This window comes from Eublepharis macularius, chromosome 12 (assembly GCF_028583425.1).
Source record: "Eublepharis macularius isolate TG4126 chromosome 12, MPM_Emac_v1.0, whole genome shotgun sequence".
Classification (NCBI taxonomy): Eukaryota; Metazoa; Chordata; class Lepidosauria; order Squamata; family Eublepharidae; genus Eublepharis; species Eublepharis macularius.
This window is the reverse complement of record NC_072801.1, coordinates 23,999,057-24,026,667: the sequence shown is the minus strand read 5'-3', so window position 1 is coordinate 24,026,667 and position 27,611 is coordinate 23,999,057. Positions and strand designations below refer to the sequence as shown.

General features: G+C 45.9%; 1 protein-coding gene across 1 annotated transcript; it reads left to right on the top strand.

Annotated features, from left to right (window-relative positions):
• Positions 1 to 1,288: 1,288 nt before the first annotated feature.
• Positions 1,289 to 27,611, top strand: LOC129339071 (kinesin-like protein KIF19). Its single transcript, XM_054993677.1, has 15 exons — positions 1,289 to 1,417; positions 3,349 to 3,429; positions 7,073 to 7,183; positions 10,524 to 10,611; positions 11,281 to 11,417; positions 12,450 to 12,575; positions 13,186 to 13,380; positions 13,974 to 14,126; positions 14,989 to 15,111; positions 16,146 to 16,305; positions 18,150 to 18,324; positions 19,990 to 20,182; positions 21,179 to 21,449; positions 22,911 to 23,032; positions 27,138 to 27,611. Exons 1-15 carry the CDS (start codon positions 1,289 to 1,291, stop codon positions 27,609 to 27,611), a joined length of 2,538 nt encoding a protein of 845 aa, XP_054849652.1.

Sequence of the window (27,611 nt, the reverse complement as noted above, 5' to 3'; positions counted from 1 at the left end):
TCTGCCTCTATTTATCCTCCAGATCATACCTGCAGATGGGAGGACTCACTCAGCCCTCCACCCCCAGGCCCAGTCTTTGGGAGAGCTTGAGCCAGAGGTCCTTACCTCCTCCACTGTCAGAGACTGACTCAGATAACTGGGCATCCTTCAACTGCCATCGCCATGGTGACTGAACAACAGAATCTTCCAGGCCACTGGGATCTGCTTCAAACATTCCATGCAGAAATTCCTGTAGGGCTCAAGCTGCCCCAAAGACTGGGCCAAGGAGTGGCCTGAGCCCCCCCCCCCAATGATCTGAAACGATTGAGGAAAAGAGGGGGGGGAGACATCCTTATGAATACTGTTTTTTAAAAAAAAGAATGCCCCCAAATGCAAGTGTAAACTTATGTAAAAATCCTGAGGATCCTTGAAGATCTACGTTTTTGCGTCATGGCAATGTGCAAAGCAGGTGGATCAGTGATTTTTATGGCACTTCCTAGTGACCATGATATCAGATACAGAATCATGGTGGTTTGGTTTTATTTGGATTCATGGTTTTGAACTGTTGTGGCACCACGAAGTTCTGGATCCATGTTTTGTATGGCTCAGTCCATCGACTGTGATTTCCTGTTGCATTTGAGGGTATTGTGTTTTTAAAAAAAACTGAGGATCCATGGCAATCTGTGAAGAGCCATCTTTTCCTTTTTTCCTGTACTTTGTACATACTCAGAGACTCCTTCCTTGGTTTTGCTTTCTCCCACCTCAGATCCAGCCAGGGTTTTGCTGTCCTCCCTTACTATGCTATTCCCCCTCCCCCCGGCCGCCCACTCCTGTCTGTGAACTATGGCGGTGGGTGCACAAAGCATAACTCCCTTTGCACATTTTCAGAAATCTAGGCAATGCTTTCCTCTGAGCACGTGCAAAGAGCAACCTGTTCTCCGCTGATCATCCCCAACCAGTCTGGTCTTTAAAAAATTCACACCTGCTGCTCTGTCCTTTCCCCCCTCCCTGCCTTGACCAGCTGCAGAGAAGGCAGAAATCCAACCTGTGAAGCTTTCCTCCACAAGCAAGGACTCCTACCTAGAGAAACGTCCAAGCCAGGGGTGTGCAATTCCATCAGTGTGCGGATTTGGGGTTGTTTTGGAAGTGCAGGCCAGAGAGAGAGAGAGAGAGAGAGCTTTCTCGGGGCCTGATGTCATCGCCTGCCGCTGCTCCGGGGGGGATAGGCAGGGTTGGGCCACTCTGGGTTGCTTTCTTCTTTGCTCTGCCGAGCAACAGCTGTCTTGCAACTTCTGCGGCTGCTGCCTCCATGGGGTCCCCTTCCACAAGGGCCTCACCCAGCCCGGGTCAAAGGAGAGCGGCGGGGGGATCTGGGACCGCCACGGGCCCCCCCACCTCTGCCACCCTGAAGGAGCTGAGAGCCGAGCAGCAGCTGGTGGTGAGTCTGGGGGGTCCATGCCTGCCCCAGGATCCCGGGGTAGCCCCAGCCAGGTTTGCAATGAGGGCGATAACGGGAGGGGGAGGTCCTGGATCGGCTATCGCTCTGCGGGTCCTTCCTCCTTCCCTTTACTCTAAAGTAGATTGGGCTGGTCTGAATTGGCTAGAGGGAGCAGTGCTGCGTGTCGGGGTAATCCTTCCATTGGCATACATTTCCTCCAGTCCCCCCTTCCCCAACACACACCTAACACACACACATCCCATCCCAGTAGAAAAATCCAAGCACCTCAAAGAGTTTTTTTTTATCAAGTAGGCAAAAAGAAAATTGTTTCTTTATAACCTACTTTTCTCCCCAAATTTGTTTGTTTGTTTGTTTCAGTTTATATGGGTTTTCATTTTATCCTCACGACCACCTTGCGAGGTAAAGGAGACTGAGAGTGTGTGACTTAAGGTTATGAACCTCCAGGTGTGGAGAAAACAGGGAGGGATGGGGGAGGGGGGGCTGTAGGGTACTATAGCTCACTGAGTTCCCTTTCCTACCCAGACCTCACCCTCACCCTTTTCCACCCCCAAATCTCCCGAAATTTCCCAACCGTAGTCTGGTTTGCAATTGTAGCAACTGTTCCGAGGTCACCCAGCAAGCTTCCATGGTGGAGTAAACCAACCAGGTCTCCTCAACTGACACTAACCATTGCACCATATTGGTTCTCATCATGTACTGGAGAATTCAGTTTATTTAGTGCAGGGGTTTTTGCCTAGTTACCCTCCAAAGAATTCTTGGTGGTGTACATGAGTCTCCCAGTCCCCCATTTTATCCTTATATCCACCCTGTGAGGTAGGTTAGGGAGAAGGAGTGGTCATGCATGTGTAAGTGGCCCAAGACAACTCCATATGCTTCAGTGCTTCTCCTGGTCCCCATTTTATTCCCCTAGGAAAACTATGAGGTAGGCTGAGAGAGTATGACTAGCCTGACATCACTCCCACCCCCAGGTTTTGTGGAAGTGAGGATTTGAACTCAGATCTCCCCCACAGAGGAAGATCTACATGTGGGTCTTCCCCTTGCCATTTCTCCCTTCCTACTTTTGTTTAATTTTGAACAAGGGAGGCAGACAGAAGACAGATAGTTGGCACCAAGAGCCAGGTGCCAGAGACAGCAAGGGCACGGATCCAGCTGATAGCAGTAGGACTGGAGGTCAGCAGCAGAGACAACACCGAAAGAAGAGTAATAGATTTGCTCTGGATGCAAAAGCAAACAGGAAGGCATCATGCTCCTTTGTTTGCCGCACTTGGGCAAACATTGTCAAAAGCTTGTTCAGACTTAAGAGAATATTTGACAATGTCCTTTTTGCATCACCGGGAGTATTACTTGCCATGTCCTCCCCCCCGCCCCATCATCTGAGTCACTCTGTTGGAATTCTGTTGCACAGAGAATTGGAAAACCTGAAAATAACTCTAAACTTTGGAGCTGTTTCTGCAAAGCCTCATTAAATTATTATTCAAGGAGACTTATTGTGTGGAAGAGCGTTCCCTATAGAAACTACAGGCATGTGATTACTGGGGCAATGCCTGATATGCATTGCCTCACAATTCAGTCTGAATGCTGCTCAGAAACCAAGCCAACTCACTTATTTGAATGGAGATTGCTTTTCAGATATTGCCTTGTGTCCCCCCCCCTCCAATTGTATAACTATTTATTAGATTATTAATTATTGTACTAAATCAAGCCTTCACCTGAAGTCTTGACATACAGGGTGAGGGCAAGGCTGCTACCCAAAGAACCCTATCACGCGCATGTAAAGTTTATTTAAACTTTTTAAGCATCTTGCATGCATGTTCCTGTGGTAGAAGGATGCTCATTTAGCTGGCCTTTTGTAACCCTGCAGAACTTTGTATATCACTGCAGAATGTCCAACCTCTTGTTTCTGTCTGTAGGTGGCTCTCCGGATCCGTCCCATCAATCAAACTGAGATGGAGGAAGGAGCAGGGGTCATCGCCCACAGGGTTGGTGACCAGGTGAGACAATGAGCCAGGCTTCTTGAGGGAGGGGGGGGGATAAGTTGAACTGCTGGCATTCTCTGGAGGTGGGAGACAGGCACTGGTTTCTGGAAATCGTAATTCATTTATTTATCTACTAGCTTGATACCTGTGCTTCGCTATGGTATTTAACTATTTTAAATCCAGTTATAATAATTATGGGTATGTAACATTTTTTGGCTTGTTTTTTTTTTTTTTGAGTTGGCAACTCTAATGAACTTTTAGGGGAAGACTGGGAAGTGCATTTTACCTCAGGACACATTCAATGACTCCCAATAGCAACTGCATACTGTTTAGAATGGAGGGGGGTGAAGATCAGTCAGGCCACATATGCAAATGACCTCTGTGTTCCAATTGTCTGGGGTGGGGGTGGGGAATGAGGTATGGAATGTTGTGAGCTCCAATAAGCCCGCATATGCAAATGACCTTGAAAAGCTGACCCAATCAGGGAAGAGTGGCTGAACTGGCAGTGGGCGGGGGGGGGGCGCAAGCCAGCAGCAGCCTCCCATCCACACAGGGAAGCTGTATCCCTTTGGGAAAACACATTTTACCCCTTTTTACCCCCTTAGGGGGTTAATTTCTTAAAATCTCTTCTTGGTGTTTACATCATGAAAAGAATGTTCTCCTCAAATTTCATGTTTCTAGGTCCGGGGTTTGGGCTGGGCATTGATGAGTCAGTCAGGATAGTTGTCTTTATATATATAGATTTTATTTTGTATATACCCTGCCTTTCTCCCCAGTGTCATTCTCCTCTCCTCCATTTTATGCTCACAAAAACTCTGGGAGGTAGGCTAGACTAGGCTGAGAGTGTGTGACTGGCCCATGCTGACTCTAGCGAGCATCCATCGCAGAGTGGGGATTTGAACCTGGGTCTCCGAGATCCTCATATAGGGTTGCCACCCTTTAGGTGGTGCCTGAAGATCTCCCAGAATTACAACTCCGATGTTACATTCTTAGTGACTATGACAGACGCTCGCTGCTAACAGCCATAAAAAAATCCCTGGAATAAACCTCTTCAGATCATTGAGAAACTCCTTTAGCTATTAAAAAGTTTCAAAGAGAGTTTATTTACTTCATTCACACCCTGCCTTTCTCCCCAGTGTTGGCTCAGTGTGACTGCCATCATTCTCCTCTCTCCCATTTTTTCTTCACAACAGCCCTTTGAGGTAGTTAGGCTGAGAAGGTATGCTTTGCCCAGGATTGCCCAGACAGTTTCCATGACAGAGAGGCAGGATTTGAACCTGGGTCTCCCAGATCCTAGTTCAATGCTCTAACTACTTCACTGCGCTGGCTCTCAGTTGTCCTTTCACTCGACGTTACGTTGTCCCTCTGAGGCCGTCTACAGAATGCAGCATGGAATCCTGCATCTTTCTATGTTTTATTTGCGGGCTGCTGCCTGCGATCTGTATTTGTTTTGTTCACTTTTAGGAGCAGATGGTTTGTGAACAACATTGCAGACACTTCCCTAATGATGTATTTATCCAAGACACTGCCAGAGTTTCTCTGGAGCATTATAACATGTAGTTCTTTTAAGGATGCAATTCCCCATGAGGGTAAAATGTGCCACCTTCTTTTCTGCTTCACTTGAGAGAAAGGAATATGTTTCTCCCCTGAACTCTTGCTATGAGGAAACTTGTTGCCAAGAATCCAGACAAATCTCACCTGAGTTTTAATTTTTCATTAAAAAAACCCCATGTTGCTTCTATTTTCCACTGTACATCTCTAGAAGACCAACTCTCCACCTGTGGGAGCATAAGAGAAGATCCATTTGAGTGCTTGACATGATCTTTGAGATGTGAAAATTCCTCCTCGATTTAGGATTGGTTGTAAAATCCAAAAAGGTTGGAGAACTGAATTCACTGCCTGGGGCCTACACCCTTAATTTCTCACCAAAACGTTTTCAATGTCACCGGAACTAGACTCCAGATTATTAGTTCCACAAGCACAAACACTAAAATTGGGGAATGCAAGTGGCTGCAGTTATCTATTTTTAAACATATATGGTGTGAATATAGTGGGTTGCATCAAAAGATACACATAGCTAGTATCTTCTCAGGCAGCAGAGTTCCCTGATTTCAGTTGAATTCCCAGAGCCTTGCACTACATCCAAAGATATCCTGGCCCTCCAGAGCAGGTTTTTGGCAGGTTTGGAGGGCTTGCTAAAGATGAGACAGATTTGCCCCACTCCTGGAATTCCTTTTGATGTTCCCTGGATCCTCTTTAATTGGAATATTGATGTCACTCCTTTACAGCACAACAATGGCACACAAAGGTCACTTCCAAGACATAATGGAAACTTTATAAACATTTCAAACAAATTAAAAGAAAGCTAAAATAGCAATAGCATTGGTGGAGCCTCCATGGTATAGTGGCTAGACTGTCAGGTTAGGACCTGGGAGACCCAGGTTCAAATTCTTACGCTGTCATGGAAGCTTGCTGGGTAACTAGGGCCAGTTACTCACTTTCAGCCTAACCTACCTTGCAGAGATGTTGTGAAAGATGAAGGGGAGAATGATGTCAGCCACTTTGGGTCCCTTCTGGGGAGGAAAGTGGAATATAAACGAAATAAATAAAAAATTTAAAATTGTAAAAATTTTAAAATCATGAGTGTGACGCTAGACACCATCTTTGGTCAGTCCAATAGAAACCAGTAGTTATTTTTTTTGCCTGGACTCCTATCCGCACATGAGCACGGTTGTTTTGAGGCACTGTTCCCGTCCTGGGGAACAATCTGCCTCTCTGACCTATTTTCAGAGAACAAGAATAAATAGTCCTGTTGCAGAAGACATTCAGGGCTTGATTTGTTCTGTTTCTGCTGGGTTTGAGTTCTAGTTTGGATTACTGTTGTCTCTTGGCTTTAGTGAATATTTTAAATAATTTGTAGACTTCCCTGATCTTACAGAAAGTACGGGTTTATGAATGTTTCTACAAATAAATATAAAAGAAGCAAATATTGCAATAAAGCTTTTTCAAAACGGCAGTCAATCAAAACAGAAGACAACTACCCTCTGGAATAAAATCTTTTTTTGCTCCTTTCCAGAGGGGGGCAGATAGGTCTCCTGGGCCTGAGAGTTCCACAGTTCTTTAATATCTATTGAATCACGAATACATGTTAATAGCTCCCAATTCTCCTGGTATTCCACAAATTATGCAAAACTGAATGATTCAGGAGGACATTTTGACAAAGGTAATAGGGCTATATTATAACAGAATGTTTCTGGAAGATGTTTTAATAAAGAGAAACAGATTGTGGACTATACTAGTAGTGTGTACAGTACATACTATCTATTGCTGTATGTATTGCTGTCTTATATAACTGAAGCATCGTCAACTGTGCCATGCTTTGCTTTGCTTCGCTTCAGCCAGGTATTTATTTGATTTTAATTTCTGCAGCCCTAACCATATTACATTGCTTCTGGGATGTTGCATTCTATTTACTTATGCCATGTAATCCACCATGAGAAAGGCACCCTATAGACAACAAATAGAAATACACAGGTCACTCAGGAGAAAGAACTCTACCCCAAGCCACACCCTTCCTGGTGTCAAAGAGTAAGCATTTAAAAATGGCACCGGTGCCATGGCTGCCAAGCTGAACATGTGAATTATTTCTCCGTGACAGATGGTGGTCCTGATGGATCCAACTGAAGATCCAGATGACATCTTGCGCGCCAACCGATCCCGAGAGAAGACTTTTATCTTTGACATGGTTTTTGACCACAGGGCGAGCCAGGTGAGGTGATGTTTCCTGTTTCTCTTAAACCATCTGGGTTCCGTCATTCTCAGAGTAGAATATTTTTCCTCCTTTCTTGTTTGAGCAGCTGCTGACATGATCATGATATGCAGCTGGATTGTTAATGGCTGAAAAGCTGGGCTGAATTGCAGCTATATGTGATGGAAAAGCAAGGAGACCTGAACGTGGTGCGGATGTAGATTGTCCTTCGGGTATCTTTGATCCAAACCACAGAAACAAGGCCCCCTTCAGGTCCGGAAGGTTGGGTCAGGGGGCCTCACCCTGTGTCATAGTCAGATCCGAGTAGCAGTCTCTCTCCTCAATTCTTGTATGTGCTGCGCCCGATTCAGATCAAGATCGCAGTTCATATGGGGAAACAGGCCTCCCGCGGCGGTGTCCTGAACTGTAATGCTCTTTGGCCCATCTGGGTAATGCACAGTAACACATTAAATAGGGTGGAGATCGCAGAGGCAACCTGAGCAAATTGGCTTCTCTTTGGCTCACTTTCTTGTGATAACTACCCTTCCTCATTTATACTGCTGTCTTATTGCACTGAATTGTTTTTTAAAATGTTACCTTTCTTCGGTTTGTTGTTTGGATATGTTTGTTCACTATTTATATGCAACAAGGAGGCTGGACAGAGCTCTGAAACTTAGGGAACCAAAATTCCCTTCCTCCTCTTTCCCTTACCTGATGAACATTTGCTCTGAATAAGCAGAGAGACTCCACCTGCTTGCACACACACTGTATCTTCTTTGCTGCTCACTAGGGAGACTATTAATAAGCGTTAAATGTGCAGTAGAGTGGAGAAGCGGGTGCCTCATGGGAAATGAGCTCATGGTAACCCTGCTTTGCTCTTTGTACGTGGTTTGCTCCTTTCCTGGGATTTGTTTTCTGTAGAAACATCTATTTGAAGGTTGCTCTAGCAAAGCGGGTGTTGTCGTTTTCCATGCAAGAAGGAAAAAGGGGGGGGGCTGAATGAGTATGGAAAGTACAACACAGCTTCCTTCTTCAATACTTGCTCAATTCTTGAGAATGGGAAAGAGAGGTTGAAGTTGTGGATGGTTTGCTGTGAATATTTGAAGCCGTCTTCTACTGAGACCCACCCTCAGGCAATGTTGTCAACTCTGACTGGCAGTGGTTGTCTAGAGTCTTTGGTCTCTATCATTCACATCACCTACCTGATCCTTTTGGCTGGAGATGCCAGGGATTGAATTTGGCCTCCTGTGGTTGCATGGCACAGCCTAGCAATGGCCAGCCAGCCCAGGTGCCTGGCTGACCCCCTGCAACTGTGCAGTTCAGCCTAGGAGTGACCAGCCAGCCTGGGGCCCTAGAATTGGTTGTGTGGTGATGTCACTTCCTGTAGAGACATCATCTGCTGGCCAGGAGCTTGGTTGCCAGGTCCCTTTACCCTCCTGGTGGGAGGGGGGGACCCAGCACCCACCTTTTTGTCACTCCTTGAACACACGCTCCCAGAGGAGCATGACGATGTCACTTTCAGGAAGTGATGTCATCACGTAGGCGTGGGAGTGCATGCACTCTTTGCAGCAGGCCAATTTGAGCCCCCAACAGGCCAGATTTACTCTGGGTTTTGCCCCAATCAGTCTGCTACGAAGCGCGGGAGTACTCTCTGTAGGGTTGCCCAGTCTCTCTACCCTCCTGGTGGGGGTGGGGGAAACCTGGCACTTACCTCGTATCTCCAGCATCTGTACTTGTGCATGTGCGAAGACATCATTTCTGGGAGTGATGTCATTGAGCTGGCTGTGCAAGTGCCCCTGCACTTCAAATAGGGCTGATTCAGCCTCTTTGGGGCCAAATAAAGAATGGGAGTGCTCCTGCGGCCAGCACAACAATGTCACTCCCGGAAGTGATGTCATTCCCCCCCCCCCCGGAGCACCCAGACTGCACATATTCCTGGCGTGCCTGCCAACAGTAGGCAATCTCCAGGGGGCTTGCAACCACTTGCCAGTTGCTGGTGGATCAGCGGGCAAGAAGGCAACCCCCCAGGAGTTTGCCCACTGCCAGCAGTCACTTGAGAACTCTAGCTCTCGGGACTAGGGTTGCCAGCCTCCAGGTAGTGGCTGGAGATCTTCCAGAATTGCAACTGGTCTCCAGGCCACAGAGATCAGTTCACTGGAGAAAATGGCTACTTTGGGGGGGGGGGGGTAGATTCTATGGAATTATGCCATGCCAAGGTCCTTTCCCTCCCCAAACCCCAGTTTCTCCAGGTTTCACCCCCCAAATCTCCAGGAATTTCCCAACTTGGAGCTGGCAATCCTAGTCAGGACAGCACTATGATATCACTCAGTGATGTCATTGCACTGCCTTGGGAGTATGCCTGGGACGCCTTTCCCCCTGTCTCCCCCCCCCCACCGGCCAGGTGAGTGGTGGTGAGGAGTGGAGGGTGGAAGCACAGGATCCCCCGCCACCACTGGGGGACCTGGGATCCCTAGGAGGAGGCAGGAGGAGCACATGTGTCAAGTGCACCCCACCCCCCCACCCCGGGATCCAGTATTGTTCCAGACGCCATCTGGCAACCCTACATGCAGAAGAATAGTGGAAAGGGTGTTTCTGTGCGTGTATAGTGGGTCATTCCCTCGTGATGGAATGTCATGAATGATCCTTGGCCTGTAGGCCTCAAGGAAGCCTGCAGCCTACAGTAAATTTCCAGTGGGCCTAATTGCCAGTTCCCCTGCAGGCCTACATTTCCCTTCTCAACCTTAGGACTGGACTAAAGGAAATTGATGGGGAAGGAAGGCCAATTGCCATCAAGAAGACTGGGCCATGGGAAAAGTAACATAAAGCTCCACTGAAGGGGAAAGTCTTTTTCCCTTCAGGAGCTGCATGGCAGAGAGGCACCTTCCAGAAGAAAGAGGCTATGATGGCTTGTTTGCCCCTTGAGCTTGCTTTTATGATTTTCTGTTCTCTTAATTCCATGTGGGTCAGTTCCTGTTCTGTATCAAAAATCCTGCTTGATTTATCCACTTATTTTTGACTTTGACCCTAACACATTGCATCACAAATTTTAAATAAAAGGCTTGATCCACCTGATTCAATTTTGTTGACAGGAAAGTGTTTGTTAGCTTTATAAACATTTAGGGAAGGGTCCGTGTGCCAATAGTAGAGTGCATATTTTGTACTGCAGAACAAAATTGAACAAAACTTGCAAATTCTGGTGTGTGTTTTTTTTAAAAAAGAAACCCACCAGCTCATTTAACTGTTTTGACTAGTAGCTTATTATTTTTTATTTTTTGACTAGTAGCTTATTATTTTTTAAATTCAAAAACCTAGACTCCCTAAATGTTGCTTAATTTGATCTGTTGCATCTTCTTGCTTTTAGGAGGAGGTATATGCGTGCACAACCAAAAATCTCATAGAAGGAGTCATTTCAGGATACAATGCTACAGTTTTTGCATATGGACCTACAGGTAAAATAGTTGAGACAATTTTGCATGTCAGTTCTGGTATACCAAGGACTGTTTTGAGAGGTGGAAGAGAGAAATGGAAGCTCATTTTAAGAGTTAAATCCTGAATCATAAATTGGGGGCCAGAACCAGGCCACTTATTAATTTAAGTTCCTATAACCCACTTTTCTCCCAAATGGGCTTATAACATCATTCCCTCCCTCCTCCCTTTTACCATTACAACAACCCTATGAGGTAGGTTAGGCTGAGAGGGTGTGACTGGCCCAAGAAGATCTCTCAGCTAGCTTCCATGGCAGAGTGGAGATTCAGACCTGGGTCTCCCAGATCCTAGTCCAAGCCTCTAACTACCACTCCACATTGGTCCTAAACACTACCGTTTAGGAACAAAGCCCAAGATGGGAGTATGGTTGTGTCACATCCCATTGTGGGAAGAGCAGCATCATTGAGGATCCAGTAATAAGCTTCCAAAAATCCATAGATGAACCTTCTTATTTTATTTACATTCTGATATTTATACCTTGCTTGGAACTAGCCCAAGGTCACTCACAAGTGTCCACAGCTGAGTGGGAGATTTAAATGCAGGTCTCCGAAATCCTAGTCTGACACACTAACCATTATACCGCATTGGCTTATTTACAGGGTTCAGACTTTTGGCTCTATTTTTTTGTCCAGGTGCTGGGAAAACGTACACTATGCTAGGGCTGGACTCTGAACCTGGCATCTACATCCGAACGCTCCATGATCTTTTTAGAGCTATTGAGGCCACCAGTGGGGACATGGTCTACTCTGTCTGCATGTCGTACTTAGAGGTAGGATAGCCAAACTCTAACAAGAAGCTCAGGGGGTGGTCTGTCCATGATTCTCTCTTCCCCAGTTTATCCTCACAACAATCCTATGAAGTAGGGTACGCTGACTGAGAGTAGCCCAAGATTAGCTAGTGATTTTCACAGCTGAGAGGGGAACAGGGTGTTTTGGATCCCAGCCTGGTCCATTCAGTGCTACGCCATCCAGGCTTTCCAACCATATTTGTCATTCTGGCATCCGGCTGTCTGGTTTGCAAAGTTCAAAACTCAGGAGGAGGAGGAGAAATTCAGAGGAGATATTATCAAGGACTTGTCTTTGTCATCGTTCCTTATCTTGAGCCATACATTAGGACTACAGATGCTGCTAGGTCAGGTAGGGATCAATGGGGTGGAGCAGAGGAGAACCCCCCAGCAAGCCTCTTGGACACTCTTTCCAAGGTCTGATTATTGTGGCACCTTGGGAAATGTAGTCTTCTGCATGATCCAAGGCTGCACGTTATTTTGGAAGAGGGTGTGCTGAGGTTGCCTCTAGAAAGCTTGGATGTGATTGACATTCCTCTTGCAAAAAACACTTTTCAGACTACCCAGGTGTTTGCTGTTGAAGGGGTACAACTTGTAGATAGCGCTGCCCAAAATTAAAACTGCAAATGGCCTACTCACCCTCTATGCTGAGGTGTGGACTCTTCCTGGTATTCCTATGCCAGGGGAAAATACCTGGAGCAGGTGGTCCGTAGTGTTGCCAACTCCAGGTTGGAAAAGCCCTTAGTATTTCGGGGAGGGATCTCCATGGGGCAAATGCATTGTGCACCATCAAAAGCTGTTATTTTCTCCAGGGAAACTGATCTCTTTACTCTGGAGATCAGTCGTAATTCCTGGAGCTCTCAAGGCCTCACCTGTAGAATGACAACCCTAATATTCACCCAAAATGTTTTTTAAAATTCAGAGACAAGTGTGGACTGGGCAAAACTATCTGCACTGCCCTAGGTATAAAAATTCTCCCCCCCCCCTACGTTCAAGAACATTGTCCTTTTCTTTCAGATTTATAATGAAGTAATTCGTGACCTCCTGAATCCATCATCAGGATTTTTGGAACTCAGAGAAGACTCTAAGGGGAGCATTCAGATTGCAGGAATTACAGAAGTCTCTACCACCAATGCACAGGAGGTATAGTGGAATGGCCTTCCATAAGGAAGGAGGAAGCCCTCTGATGTAGAAACAAGTTCTGCAGAGCGCATGTTGAAAGGTCACAGCTTCTGTTAAAGGGTAACAGGTTTCTATACATGCACAACAAACATTGGAACAGGAAGGGCCAGGAGCTCCAGCAATGGCATAATTTTATGGTCAGTCAGCCAAAACCTCATGTTGATCTGGAACACAGGCCCGGCTAGGAGGAACCTGGAAGTGGATTCATCCTGGAGCTTGGGAGAACAATCTGCCTCTCTCTCTGCCTCCTCTCTGCAGCCTGAATGGGATTCATTGTCACTGAACCCCCTAAGAACATGAGATCAGACCACTGGTCCATCTAGTCCACCATCTTCTTTCATAAAGTGGCCACCCAACTACCCTGGCGGGCCCAACAAACCAGGCTGAGTCCCAGTGTCGACTCCTAGCATAGATATTCAGATACTGATTGCCTCTGAACATGAAGGTTTCCATTGCTCATCATGGCTAGCGGTCAGTTTCCTCCATGGGTCTGTCTCATCCCTTTCGGAAGCCTCCTGTGCTTGTGGCCACCACTACAAGCCCAGCTGACCTCTTCCTTTGCCTTGTTTAGATCATGCAGCTGTTAACCAAAGGGAACAAGGAACGCACTCAAGAGCCCACTGCCGCCAACAAGACCTCTTCACGTTCACATGCAGTGTTGCAAGTAACAGTGAAGCAGTCAAGCCGGGTGAAGAATGTGAACGAGGAAGTGAGAGTCGGAAGGCTCTTCATGGTTGACCTAGCTGGATCGGAAAGAGCAGCTCAGGTGCAGTTTGATGTTTGCATCATTTGTTTGTTTGTGTAATTTATACCCCACTTTTTTCCCTGATAGGGAACCCAAAGTGTCTTACAACATCCCTTCCTCCATTTTAATCTCAGAACAACCATTCCATAATAGTTCTTCCTCTAACTATTGAATCAAGGATATTCAACTTATGTCCATATACTTATGTATAAATATAGCTATTGTATACCCTTGACTGAAGAATGGTACACTCCTTCTACCTGGGATGGTCGTCCTCTTCCACCGAGCGCGCAGCTTCGGGAGGGACGCACATGGAGCGGTGAGGAAGGGAGGGGACACTCGCCTAGCCAGCCAGATCAGCCGAATCAACCCTGGCGATCAATGGGGTGACAGATGTCACAGCCAGATTGTCCTCACATCCTTATAAATATAACATTTCAGGCGTAGAGTGGGGTGAGAGAGTGTTGCTTACCGACCTGAATTCACGACTAAGATGAAATTTGATCCAGGAAGTCTGTACCTTCTGCCCCTGGCCACCAATTACCACTTTTTTGATTATGATAATTCCTTCTAGGTGCAAAGAGATTAACCAGTTTATTCCTCCTCCTCCACAGACACAGAACCGAGGCAAGAGAATGAAAGAGGGCGCTCACATCAACCGCTCACTGCTTGCCCTGGGAAACTGCATCAACGCCCTCAGTGAGAAAGGGGGCAGTCGGTCCCAGTACGTCAATTTCCGAGACAGCAAACTCACTCGCCTTTTGAAGGTACGCAGATTGTGGCTTACAGGGGAATTAGCAAACCGGTCTCGGGAAATATTGCGCACATGATGCTTGTCGTGGAGAAATCCCACTGTGTGCTCAGTCATTTTTTCTTCCAGAGGCAGAGCTTAAAACTGCATTTGGATTCATGAAGGGATAGTCTTTGGCCGTTTCCACACTACTCACCTTCATCCGGAACAGGGTGTAACGTCATGAAAAAAACGCGACGTCGTGCAAAACTCGCACGAGAAGATACTATCTTCCGCGGTTTTTTTGCGATGTTGCGCCCTGTTCCAGATGAAGGTGAGTAGTGTGGAAACGGCCTATGGCTTAGGGTTGGCAACCCCCAGATGGGGGCTGGAGATCTCCCAGAATTATAGCTGATCTCCTGACAACAAAGATCAGTTCCCCTGGAGAAAATGATTGCATTGGAGAGTGGACTCAATGGCATTATCCCCCGCTGAGGTCCCTCTGTTCCCCAAACTCTGCCTTCCCCAAGCTCCACCCCAAAGGCAAAGCGTCCCATACAAGGTCTGAAAGAGAGAAAGATGGTTGTCTGGGTGAATTGTTGATCATGGATGATGCATCGCACTGGTTTGAGCTGGGAACTGTAGGTGTCAACCTGTGGTGTGTTGTTAACCCACTCCAAGACAAGCTCACAAGAGAGATTTCTGCATTTCAGCCTGCCCTTGTCAATTAGTGTCTTCACTCTGTTGAGTAGGGATTGTAACCCGGAGACTGCCTGATGGAAATCGTCAAGGAGTGTCCGATGGCCTGTGAAGGTTTCTGAGGATGCTTCAAGAGCGCTGAGGCATGTTGGTCACTCCTTGTAATATACTAATAGCAAATTGCCAATGTTATCCGGTAGGACTCCTTGGGAGGCAACAGCAGGACCGTGATGATTGCTCATGTTAGCCCAGCCAGCACTTACTTTGAGGAGTCTCGAACTACCTTGATCTATGCGTATCGAGCGAAAAACATCAAAACAAGGGTGAGAAAGGAAGCTGTGGTACAGCTCAGCTCTGCCACCAGAAAGGCTCACAATGCATGAATGTGCTGTACAACACGGGGGTCCTTCAAGGACTCTAGGGGCAGGGTGCCCCACACGCCCAAATTGTCTCCTTGTCCATGCTTCCCCCATTCGCTCTAGCCCACCCCTTGGTGGCTCTCTCTTTCCCCCTCCTGGTTCGTCTCTTCCACCTCCTGCAAGCCTCATATTCTCTTCCCCCACCCATGTCTCCTCCTCCCCCCAAGCCTCTTGGTTTGGGGCAAAGAACATCAGGCACTGTTTTGGGTTGCTACAATGAGCCACCTAAACTCCAAAATGGCATATCTACAGTGTTTACTCAAAGGCAAGACTCGTTTTTTTCCCTTCGTATGACCTCAAAAGAAAAGGGTGTTTGTGTCTTAAATTCTCATTTATGTTACAGTTATGTCCAATGCTAAAAACTCTTTATAACATTTTTTTTGGGGGGGTGGGGTCATCTTCATTTCAATAAATATGGTATATCACAAGTAGTAATAATAACAACAATTTATATACCATACTTCAGGGTCCTCTGAAGGGAGGAAATGAATGTTTTAAACTACTTCTGTAGTGTCAGTACCACCCACAGAATATATTCTGTGCCTTACTGTTCCTTTCCATCCTCTGGATATATTTGGTATGATCAGAGCTGTGTACATTTTGTAATTCTGTGTGTATAATTATAGTTTTGATCATTTTGATGGCATAGTTTTCAATAATTGAAGAAGGGATAACACAGTGATGAATTTTGCTGGTATTTTGTGTACTGAATTGCCAACATCTGAAAATTCAGCCGTGTTTGGTTCAAATTAAATTAATTCTAGCTCTGCACAGAGGGGCCTCCCGTGATCTACACACAGAATTATTTTGTACACTTGAAGGCCATCCCATCTGACACCTTTCTCATGATCATAGGCTGTTCTCCTTTTATTGGATAGCTACTATTCTACAACTGTTTTTGATTTTTGATGGGATCTGGTGGTGTTATGACCCGACAGGTCAAGCGCAACCTGCTCAATGTTTCCTACCACATTGCTCAGTACACCAGCATCATTTCAGATCTGCGCAGGGAGATTGAGCGCTTGAAGGCGAAAGTTGAAAACCAAGACAAGGAGAGAAATTTGCTTGGTTCTGGCGCTAAAGATGTACAAAGCAGAGGTAGGAGCTTTGCTGCCTTTAGGTTTTCCTTAAGAACAATTGGTTGTATCCTGTCTAATAATGATTGATTCTTAGGAAATAAGTATCTTCTCTCCAATAAAAGAATCTTATCATATTTATTTTGTTTTTATTCATAATCTACACTTCTCGCTGGGCCTCCAGGCAGATTAGAAGTGCAATATAATGATTCAGACAGTCCATAAGCCGAATACAAAATACAACATTTGAATGATAATATTTAAATCTGACGGCAAAGATCCCTGGCAAAACAAAGCTATTCAGCGGATCAGCATGCAGGTTACAAAGTAGAACATTTGATTTGAACAACAGAGATTTCTAGTAAAACAACATAATGCAGTGTGGACGGGAGTGAAGGAAAAAAATGTTATCCCGTTGCCCTGGGCTGATCCATTACACCACAGCTGTATTCCTCTTCAAGAATGCCCTCTTGAACCGTTCTGTTTTGCACATGCTGTGAAATGATAGAAGCATATAGGAGTCCTTCCAAATAGCCCCGGGCAGACCCTACCATAATGTGGGAGTCACCACAGAGAGTGCACATGAGCGGATCAATTGCTCGTTTTACCCTGTTTGCAGAGCAGCACCTTCAGAAGGCTTTGTTCTGATGAGTGAAGCCGTTGCAGCTGAACAGCAGGAGGCACTCTTGAAGGTGCATGGGTCCAGTACCATGAAGAGCTTTGTAGGTGATGGTTAACTATTTATTTTTAAGAAACAAACATGATACATGCTGGGTGAAACTGGGGCAAAAAGGCCAAAGCATTCTGGTATCCAGAGGTTAACTGCCTCTGGAAATGGTGGAGCCTTTCAGTCTTCTGGGCTAATAGCCGCTGATGGACCCCCCTGCCCGCCCGCCCGCCCCTTTGCATCTGTCTAATGCCCTTTTAAAGTCATCTCTGCTTGTGGCCATCACTACCTCCACTGGCAGCAATTCCCAGAATGTAATTAGGCACAGAGTAAAGTAATACTGCATATATGAATGATTTATTTGCTTATTTTTTATAGCCTACTTTTCTCATCTAGGCTCAAGGCAGGTTACAAAGTGTAAAACAATGCAATTGGGCAGCATAAGATGCCTAATAAACAGTGCAGAAAAAGGAATTATAGAAACAAAAAATGCAATAAGAGCAAGATAATACATACAACAAATGGTGGAATAGACTACCATCCTGTTTCCATTACAAAAGCATCTCCTGAACTATTCCACAAAACTACAACCCTAATTCACTCATAAAAATGCCCTCTTGAACATTTCTGTTTTACACCATATTCCTTTTTTCTGTCCTGAATCTATTGCTCATCAATTTCATTGAGTGCCCCAGAGTTCTTATATTATGGGAGAAGGAGAAGTTCTCTCTATCCACATCCTCCATCCCATGCATAATTTTATAAACCTGCATCACGTCCCCCCCATAGTTGTCTTAACAACTTCTTCCTAATTCCTAAATTACTATATAGTAACCAGTTGTTTCTAGATAAGACAGAGGGGAAAGTTGCTGTGTGGTGCCATTTCCCTGTTGTTTGTTCACGAGACAGATTGCTTCCCATTACAACCTTAGGTGCTCAAAACAATTAAGCTTATCATTTTAAAAAATAGTTCCTTGGGATCTGTTTAAATATTGGCATGGGGTGCACGCAAAGAATCTCTGCCTCTTGATCTCAGATCCTCTAGATCTGCCTCTTGACTGACGGAAACCCCCAATTCCCATCCTGGTTTCTAAGATATTTTTAAGCATTGCCTGAAAACTAATCTTAAGGGCAAGAAACTTGTGTTTTAAAATTAAAGTTGAGAGGCGGAAATGGCCACTCTCTTGTTTTCCCATCAGAGGAAACCCACCAGGACTCCGAGGAGTGCAGTCGTCAAGAGATGAACAAGCTCCGGAAGCAGCTGATTGGGGCCTTCAAGGACCAAATGGACATGCGCCACAGTCTGATGGAACTGGAGAAAACCAACATGGAGTTGCACATCGACACCTCCAGGCACCTGCTAACGATTGCAGAGTAAGTAAAGCAGTTCATTCACAACAAGCCATTTTTCCTTCTCTTTGTAAATGGACTAGACCAGTTGTCTAGTTGCAGCAGCTTGCAAACATCTGATGGTCAGAGATTGATTCCATATTGGCTTGTTGGCTAAGGGATGCCTGTCCATTCCTTTTTTCACCTTGCCCTTTCTCTAAGGAGCTCAGGGCAGCTCCTCCATTTTATACTCAACAACTGTGTGAGGTAGGTGAAGCTCAAAGAGTACGATTGGCCCAAGTTCATATAGTGAACTTTGTGAAAGAGTGGGGATTTGAATCTGGGTCCTACTGAGCCCTAATCCAATATTTTAACCACTACACCACACCAGCTATCTCACTTCACTGTGTGCCTCAGAAACTTAGCACAAGCTCTTCTGAGACACATTCAGAGCAGTTGATGTGGGGCACTGAGCCTCTTAGTCCTATAGTCAGCCCCTCATAGATGGGGAATGTAGTCTAGAACACATCTAATGCTCTCCAATCACTGCACATCACAGGAAGGAACAGAAGTGGTGAGACAGCCAAAATTCTCCCAGTTCCACAGTTCTCTGAAGCACACTGTGGAAAACAACAGCATTTGTGTCCGTTCTGATTATCAGTTGCTCTCCAGGGTTTATGCACAACTCCAAAATCACTTTGAACAGATCATTTAGAGCCATAAAGCTGCAAAGATGTTAGAAGGACATTTTCTGGTTCGTTCTGTCTCCCATAGTTGCTTGAAATTATGCCTTGTGCCCACTAGAAGGCATTGCAATACCTAATATATTGACAGCCAACATTCTTGCAGTTCCATGGCTCTCCCTGCTAAAAACCCAGTAGAAAGGAGCAGAGGGTTGGTCTGGAAGAGATAAGGAAGGATTCAGACGTGAAGCATAAATCTCTTTTTATAAAATGGGTTCAAAACCTGCATGAGTCAGAAGTTGGCTTTCTCAGGTTTGCTCTCTTCTGCTTTTAATCTCATAACCACTACTTACTAAATACAATTTTATCCCCCAAATGAGCCCAGGCCAGCATATAGCATCCTCCCATTTTCCAAGTTTATCCTCACAGCAACAACCCTGTGAGATAGGCTAGGCTGAGAGTGTGTGACAGGCCTAGCGGCATCAAGGAAGGATAGTCTGTTGTAGCAGATGAAAACAAGTCCAATGGCACCATAAAGACTTAACAACATAACAACACAAGTTTGAGCTTTTGGGAGCTGGAGCTCACTTCATCAGATGCTATGATTCTTCAGATACCCAAGGTCACCAGAATGGGGATTTGAACTTAATTTGTTTGAATATCATTTGCAGAGATGTGTAAGCATAAACACCCACCCATCCTCCAAGAACCCCCTTTTTTCACTCTTGAAATATTGTCAGGAGGTGCAGAACCTGAAACTGGAACCTCAAGGTCTGAGTCTGGGACCTGGGACCTGGTCAACAAAGTGTTATTTCGCTTGCTATACTCCAGACCCTTTTCTGCTCCAGCAACTTACTGTAGGAATCTTGGATGAGAGAACACATTCCAGGTCTGGAGTTTGGTGGAACAGCCACCTGTAGACCTGATCCTACTTCTTTGGAGTGCCTCAATCCACCACCCCCTCCATCACATTGGAGTCCCAACATGGGGCCAGACTTTGCTAAAATGCCTTTTTTCCCCTATGCAGTTGGGAACGAGAAAAAGCTCACCAAGCTTGCAAATATGGCAAGCGGCATGCAAGTGAAAGAGACCATGAAGCCATGGAGGAGGAGGAAGAAGAGGAGTCCAGAGAGGATTCACCAGAACCTCATGAAGTAGTCGTAGCCAAGGAGGAAATCAACATGTTGTTGGCAGAGCAGCGAAAAACGGCAGCCTTAAAGGTAATGACCGGGGGGGGGGGGGCTGTTTGCAGGGTGAAGGAGGGAACTTGCTGGTGCAACGAATGGTTGTTAGAGTTGCCAACTCCGAGGTAGGAAATTCCTGGAGATTTGGAGTTCAAGTCTGGGGAGGGTGGGATTTAGAGAGGGGAGGGACCTCAGCAGGGTATAATGTAATAGAGTCCACCCTCCGAAGCAGCCATTTTCTCCAGGGGAACTGATCCCTGTAGTCTGGAGATCATTGTGATTCTGGGAAATCTCCAGGCTCCATCTGGAGGTGAGCAATCCTAATGGTGGGATATCTCATCAAGGCTAGACTCGAAACCCACTGTGAATGGGAACGGGAGCTGCAAACATGTGACATCAGAGTCATGTGACAGGAAGTGGGGGAACTGGAGTTATAATTTCACTACTGTTGAAGCCAGACTGTAAACAGCAGACCAAAAGAGCTGTGGACGGGAAACAAGGCTGAGCGCTAGGAGGTAGTGAGGAACAAGCTAAGGGTTAAAGCTGTGGAGGAGTCCTTTTTGGTGATTTATATAACCTTGCTGCCTTGCTGTCTGGCTGCTGTTCTCAGCATATACTTAAAGAGAGGCAGGAGCCAGGGCACACTTGCGCCTTTGCCCTAGCAGCAATTTCATTTTTTACTAATAACATATCTGCCTAACAAATAAACACTCCAACACATATGATGAAGTGAGCTCTGACTCACAAAAGTTCATGCTGGAATAAATGTTATTCGTCTTTAGGGCTTCACAGGACTCATGTTTAATTTTGTAAGCAGGAGCAATTTGAAGCAAGCTCAGCAGTAAATCCCATGTTTTTCCATGCTCTTATGATGGCAGTGCTCTTATGATGGCAGCCAATATGCAGGCGTCCTAAAAGGACAAAGTTGCATTGGCCTTTTCTCTATGCATTCTGTTAAAAGTTTGCAACCCAGAATGTTGTGCGAGGGTGTTTGCGACTGTGCTCACATGAGCCCTTCCCTTTCTCATTCAGGCAGATCTGGAGCAACGCCTGGCCAATGCCAAGAAGAAGGCCTCACAGATGGAGAAGCTCTTGCCCAAGCAGATCACCAGCGAGGACCAGAGGGAGGTGCTGCGGCTCCTCTGCAAGGCCCATGAGTTGGAGGTGGGCAGCACGGAGCTGCAGGCCAATGCTTTGTATAAGGAGAGCCTCCTCTGCCAGAAGGATTTTGTCATCCAGCGGCACCAGCAGCACCGGCGTCTTTGTGAAGAGATCATTCAGCAGCAGCGCTCACTGATCAAAGGTAAGGGCATGGTTCTGTACACCAGTCCACTAGACTTGCCAGACTCCTGGTGGGGCACGGAATGCTGTGCCCATCTGCTATTTGAGAGGTGATGGGATAAATTTTTTTAAAAAAATGACTGTTGGGCCTATTGCCCACTTCCAATTTTCGCTAGAAGTGATGTCAGTCCTCTCCGGGAATTGCTGGAAACTCCACTATAGAGTTTCCACTGATTCCTAGAGAGGCATAATGTCATTTCTGGGAAAACCTGGAAGTCACACCATTGTCACTACTTGCCCCCCTCCCAGGTCCTGACAACCCTAATAGACGCAGGGCTGTAAACACCTGCTTTCCTGGTTGGGGCCAGTTTAGAACCAGACCTCATACTTCCTCTGCACCTGGGCTATACCTAGGGTTGCCTACCCTGGGCTGGGAAATTCCTGGAGATTTGAGGGTGGAGCTTGGGAAGGGCATGGTTTGGGGACTGCAGGGAACTCCAAAGCAGCCATTTTCTCCAAGGGAACTGATCTCTGTCATCTGGAGAACAGTCATCATTTTGGGAGATCTCCAGACCCCACCTTGAGGTTGGCAGCCCTATCTATACCTCTTCAGACTAGGCGCCCGTGTTGTGATGAGCCCCCCCCCCTCAAAATATGTTCTCTTCCCAGGAAATTAGCAAGGCCTAGAGCCTCCTCTTTCTCCATGACATAATTGGTTTTGATAAGGGGGGAGTTGCTTTGTACAGAAGACCATCTGGTCATGTCATTCCCTGCCTACAATCTTAAGGGATACAGTCCCAACTAGGGCTGCCAACCTCCAGGTGGAGCCTGGCATTCTTCTTGAGTTACAGCTGGTCTCCAGACTCCAGAGATCAGTTTCCCTGAAGAAGATGGCAGCTTTGGAGGGCAGACTCTTATTGTATACCATAGATTCTAGGTGAAATCTCTTCCCAAATTCTCCCTTCCAAGACAGTGCCCATAAATCTCCAGGAATTTCTCAGGCCAGAGTTGGCCACCCAAGCTCCAACATAAGTTGCTCACAATGGGGTGACATTGTTTTGACCCTGACTGTATGACTGATAATTGTGCCAAAATTATTCCATGCCTGCTAATGTCACCCATCTAGCCTCCATAGCAGAGTAGGGATTTGAACCTGTGTCTGTCAGATCCTACTCTGATACTCTAACAGTGCCACACTGGCTTACAGTGGGAAACTCATGTTCAGATCCCCACTTATTAGAGGAATTAGTGACCAGTTGCCCTCTTTTTGCCCAACCTACCTCCCATAGTTGTTGTGAGGATAAAACAGAGAGCGGAAGGACTATGTACACTGCCCAAAAATATACTAAACAGATAAGACAGATTTACCTTAGACCACCCCATGCTGCACAAGTCTCCAAGTACTGCTCAATTTTTTGAGGCGTCAAGCAAATCACCCCTCTGGAGGCGTCTTCCTTTTCTTGTTTTCTTCCTCTCCCCTCAGACCACAACGTCCCAGTTCCATCCCCACTGGGAAAGCTGTATCGGCTGTATTCCCGCGAATTAGAGGAAGGGACCCTAAACCGGCTGCTTGCGTTTCACTCACTGATGTCCAGTGCAATTCAGGTGAGGTAGCACTGTTCCTTCCTTGAAAACATATGCACACTTTCTCTAGGTTTTTAAATTTGTGAAATGTGATACACTCATTTGGAAATATTCAGCATTTATAAAATAGTACATTCCCCTATTCATGGCTGATCAGAAAAATAAAATGAATGAATAATCACGGGTATTCACAGCCTTAGCTGCTGCTGCTCTGAACAACCAGGGCTGGACAAACAGTGCCCCCAATGGTGGGTCAGAATAACTGCAAGACAGGGGATGCAGACACATTACCAGGGTCGAATCCACATTCACCCATTACCCGCATGTTTATCGGATATCTTCCGTTTGCCTCCAATCCGCGATTTTTTCCTCTTCGTTCACATTCCTGCTTCCGATCCGTCTTTCTCGCGCGTCCCTCCGGTCACATGGCTGCTCAAAAACCGCTTTTTTGGGCGGGACCTTTTCTTCCTGCCCATTTTTAATTTTTTTGAGCGCACTTTTCCGTTATTTCGATCTTGCCTTATAAAGAAACATCATTGAAGATAATGATGCCTCTCTTTCCCCCACTGACAGCACTGATGGCTCTTCCGTTTCTTTTTTGGATATTTGGAAGCATGTGGGAAGCTTTCGTGGGCATTTCCTATGCAGGACAGTTCAGTGCCTGAATTTTACTGAAGTTTCACTTCCTTGGAGTGTCATTATTTCGATATTTCGTAATTTCGATATTACAGTAATATAAAATAAAAAAAAATAAAACAACAGTTAAAAAGGAAGTTTCGCGAGTCCGTTCTGAGGATGGATTCACCCCAAAATAATTTTTCGAACTACCAGATTTGATTCAGAAACAGCATAATCAATAAATCCAATGCTATGAAGTCAAAAACAGTCTTTTGCAGACTACGGAGCACTTGCAAGTTGAATCAGCCAATAGGAACTCTCGGAACGGCCGGAGAGACAGGAAGGGGGGTGGTTTTTAAAAAAACCGCGTAAATTGTGCATTGGCCTGTTCACGGCCACCGTGAAACTCCCGTTGAAAACCTGTGACCACATATTTGGGAGAAATGCGAATGAAATGCATCTGTTTAATGAGGTAATGTGACCGGCACTCGGGATTGCGTGGGGAATGCGGGGAACATGTGACTTAGAATGAGTAACGTGGATTCGACCCAGGTTCCTGCTACTCCAATCAGGGAGAAGTTACAGCACTCCCAGTGGTGGAGAAGAGTAACTACAAGGCAAGGGTTGCAGACACGCTACAGGGCTGCTACTACTCTAATCAAGAAGGGAGTTACACTGATAAACCTAGAACAATAGCAGTGGGTGGCAATCATCTGCAGCAGCTGCCCCACTGAAAGAGGCGGCCTCCTTCTCCTGGAACGGCCCCCCCCCCAACAGCTTTCTTTCCCTACAGGTACCATGCCATTGTTCTGTATACTTATATAGGGGAGGACATGGTTTGTCCTTCCCTATATAAAGCATCTGTCTCCTCCACTTCCCAGAGCCACCCTGTCCAGGATAGACCACAACAGCTAGAATTAAATAAGGAAGAAAGCCGAAAAGGACCGCTTGACCAGAAGAAAGAGTTTTCTGGGGGATCGAAATTTGAACTCCCCCCTATTGTTGTGGAATCTGACAGGTATTGCTATGCTTTCAAGGACCTCCAACTTTTACCTTCCCTTTTTCAGGCAGGCAAACTCTATTTATCTCCAGGAGGGATTGATGCTTAGTGATGACAGCTCAGCTATGGAGCTCCCTCCCCACAGAGGCTTTGCGGTGCTGTGCTTGTTTAGATGCCAGAAGAGAATAATGTTCTCTTCCCTGGCTTTGTGTTGCTTTGTGCTGTCCTCTTTCCTTTATGTTCTTCTTCCTGGCAATAATGCTGCTTTAAATAAATATGCTCATGTTAACAAACTGGTTTTATGCTGCTTTTTGTTTTGCTTCTATGCCGTTGTGATTTTTATGTTGGTCCTCTGTTGTATAGTTTTTTTTGTTGTATTTGTATTTCATTTGAAGGCTTGGATGCCACTTTACGAACAGAAGTGGAGAGTGCAGGGGGTGGGATTCGCCTTCTGAAATAAAGGAATACCTACAAATGGAAATCCCTGGGTCTGCAGATTTGCACGTGTTTCTCAGAGAGGGAGGGATGTGAGTTTAGCATCAGCCTCTTACAACTCTTGGTGCTGCAGACAAGAACCGTTTCACCCTGCTATGCTTCCTTTGCAACCCTAAATCCCCCATTCTGGTTTTATAAGTATCCAAAAAATTTCCACCTGGTTTTTCTGGAGGTCAGTCAGGGTTGGTCTGCTCACATCTGTACTTTTCCATGCCCTAAAGAAAAAGTGCCTGTTCCTTTGCTCAAGTCCCTCTGTTTTCTTTTCCTCAGTGACAGCCACAGATCATCTAAAAATACCCCAGCTAGAAAAAAGGGGAGTTGGGAGTGGAATCGCAGCCCTACTTTGCTCCACTTCCTGAGAACACCCGTTCATCAGGTCAGTTGGACAGAAATCCATCTATCTATCTATCTATCTATCTATCTATCTATCTATCTATCTATCTATCTATCTATCTATCTATCTATCTATCTATCTATCTATCTATCTATCTATCTATCTATCTATCTATCTATCTACCTACCTACCTACCTACCTACCTACCTACCTACCCACCCACCCACCCACCCACCCACCTATCATCTACCTACCTACCTACCCACCTATCATCTACCTACCTACCTACCCACCCACCCACCCACCTGATTCATTTATACTCCAGCTTTCTCCCCAGTGGGAACCCAAAAAAGGGTTACATTGTTCTCTCTATTTTAGCCTCACAGCAACCCTGTGATGTAGGTTAGGCTGAGAGTCTGTGGTTGGCCCATGGTTACCCAGCAAGCTTCCGTGGCAGAGTGGAGATTCAAACTCAAGTCTCCCAGATCCCAGTCTGACAATAACCACTGCATCACGCTGCCTTTCTTTCAATTTTTTTCTCAAACTTCTGAGAAAGTCAAACTAATGTGAATGAGGCTGATTTTGTGTGGCTTAGTGGTGGTGCCCCTCCTTTGGGCCCCAAGTTCAGTCCCTGGCATGACAGGCATGTCAACTGCTCTGCTGTCAGCCCTGTGTTTAGCTTTAGACTGATTCATGAAGGAGAGATCCATCAGTGGCTACTAGCCCTGGTGACCAAAGGGAGCCTCCATATCCACAGGCAGCGAACTTCTGAGTGCTAGGAGGCAGCATCACGGAAGGCCTTGGCCTCTAGGCCCTGTCCGTTGGCCCTTCATGGAACTGATTGGCCACTGAGTGAAACAGTATTTTGTACCTACTGGACCACTGAACTGATCCAGCAGGGTTCTCCTTAAATTTTTATAAAGTTCTCCTTGTACAATATGAGTCACGTCATATTCTTTATGTAAGCAGTATTCCATCATTTACTACACAACCAACCAACCATACCTTTAAAAAGTTGCATTCTTTCCAGTCCTTGGAGAAGTTCCAAAAACTTCTCCAAAGATTCTAGGTGGAGTGTGTGTTCGGCACAGCATAGGTGCTTGCCAATACACAACCCCCCGCAATGGGCTTTCCCCCTAGTTTAAACCAACCATGCTGAAAACTTATTTACTGGAATTTGTTGTCAGACAAAAACCCAAATTTATATTGAACATAGTGACAGCTTTTTTCAAGCTGATGCCACTTGTTCTTAAAAACACAACAAGTTTTACTAGCAGTTTTCAACGTCATTTGCCTGCTGGCTAGCAGTTATTCATAAGTAAGGGTGGAATGTCATTCACCGATTTCCCTGAGCCTTGTTGTGATTACTGCCCCTTGAAAAAACTCATTTGGAGTGGAAACATTTGCGAGGTACTAGGGTTGCTCGCCTCCAGGTAGGCTTGGAGATTTCCTAGAATTACAGCAGATCTCCAGACAATAGAGATCAGTTTCCCTGGAGAAAATGACATCTTTGAAAGGTAAACTGTATGACATTATATCTTGCTGAAGTCCCTCCCCTCCTTTTGCACCATCTCCAGATTCTTTTTCCAAATCTCCAGGAATTCCACAGCCCAGGGTGGGCAAACCTACTAGGCAGAAAAACGAACACTCACTGCGTTTTCTATTGCCTTGGTTTCTAGCAGAAGACACCAGGTGTTTCTTCAAAAAAGGGGGTCTCCAGGCTCTGTTCCCCAATCTCCCACAACTTCGGCAGGAAAAAGTCCAACACAGATATTCCCAGCAGCCCATTGAGCCAGGAAGCTCTGAAGGAGATGGCCGACAGCACAAAACGGATTGCGCTCGTTGCTGCCAGTCGCCGCTCCCGGGCCCGTGACAGACACCCCAGCAACGAACTCTCTTCCCTCCATTTTTTGGAGGATGAATTATTGGAGATGAAGTACGCACAACCTAGCTTCACTCCTGATCATTACTCCAAAGATAGCAAGAGCATCGACGGCATCCCGACAGAACCCTGGGGAAAGGAACAGCCATATCCCAGTCCTTGGAAGGAGCCAGAGAAAAAAAGCAGGAGGAAGAAATTCTGGGAAAAGAAAACGGGGAAGAAAAGATCACACTCCCTTGAACCCACCTCCCCAATGGTACATTTGCTTTAA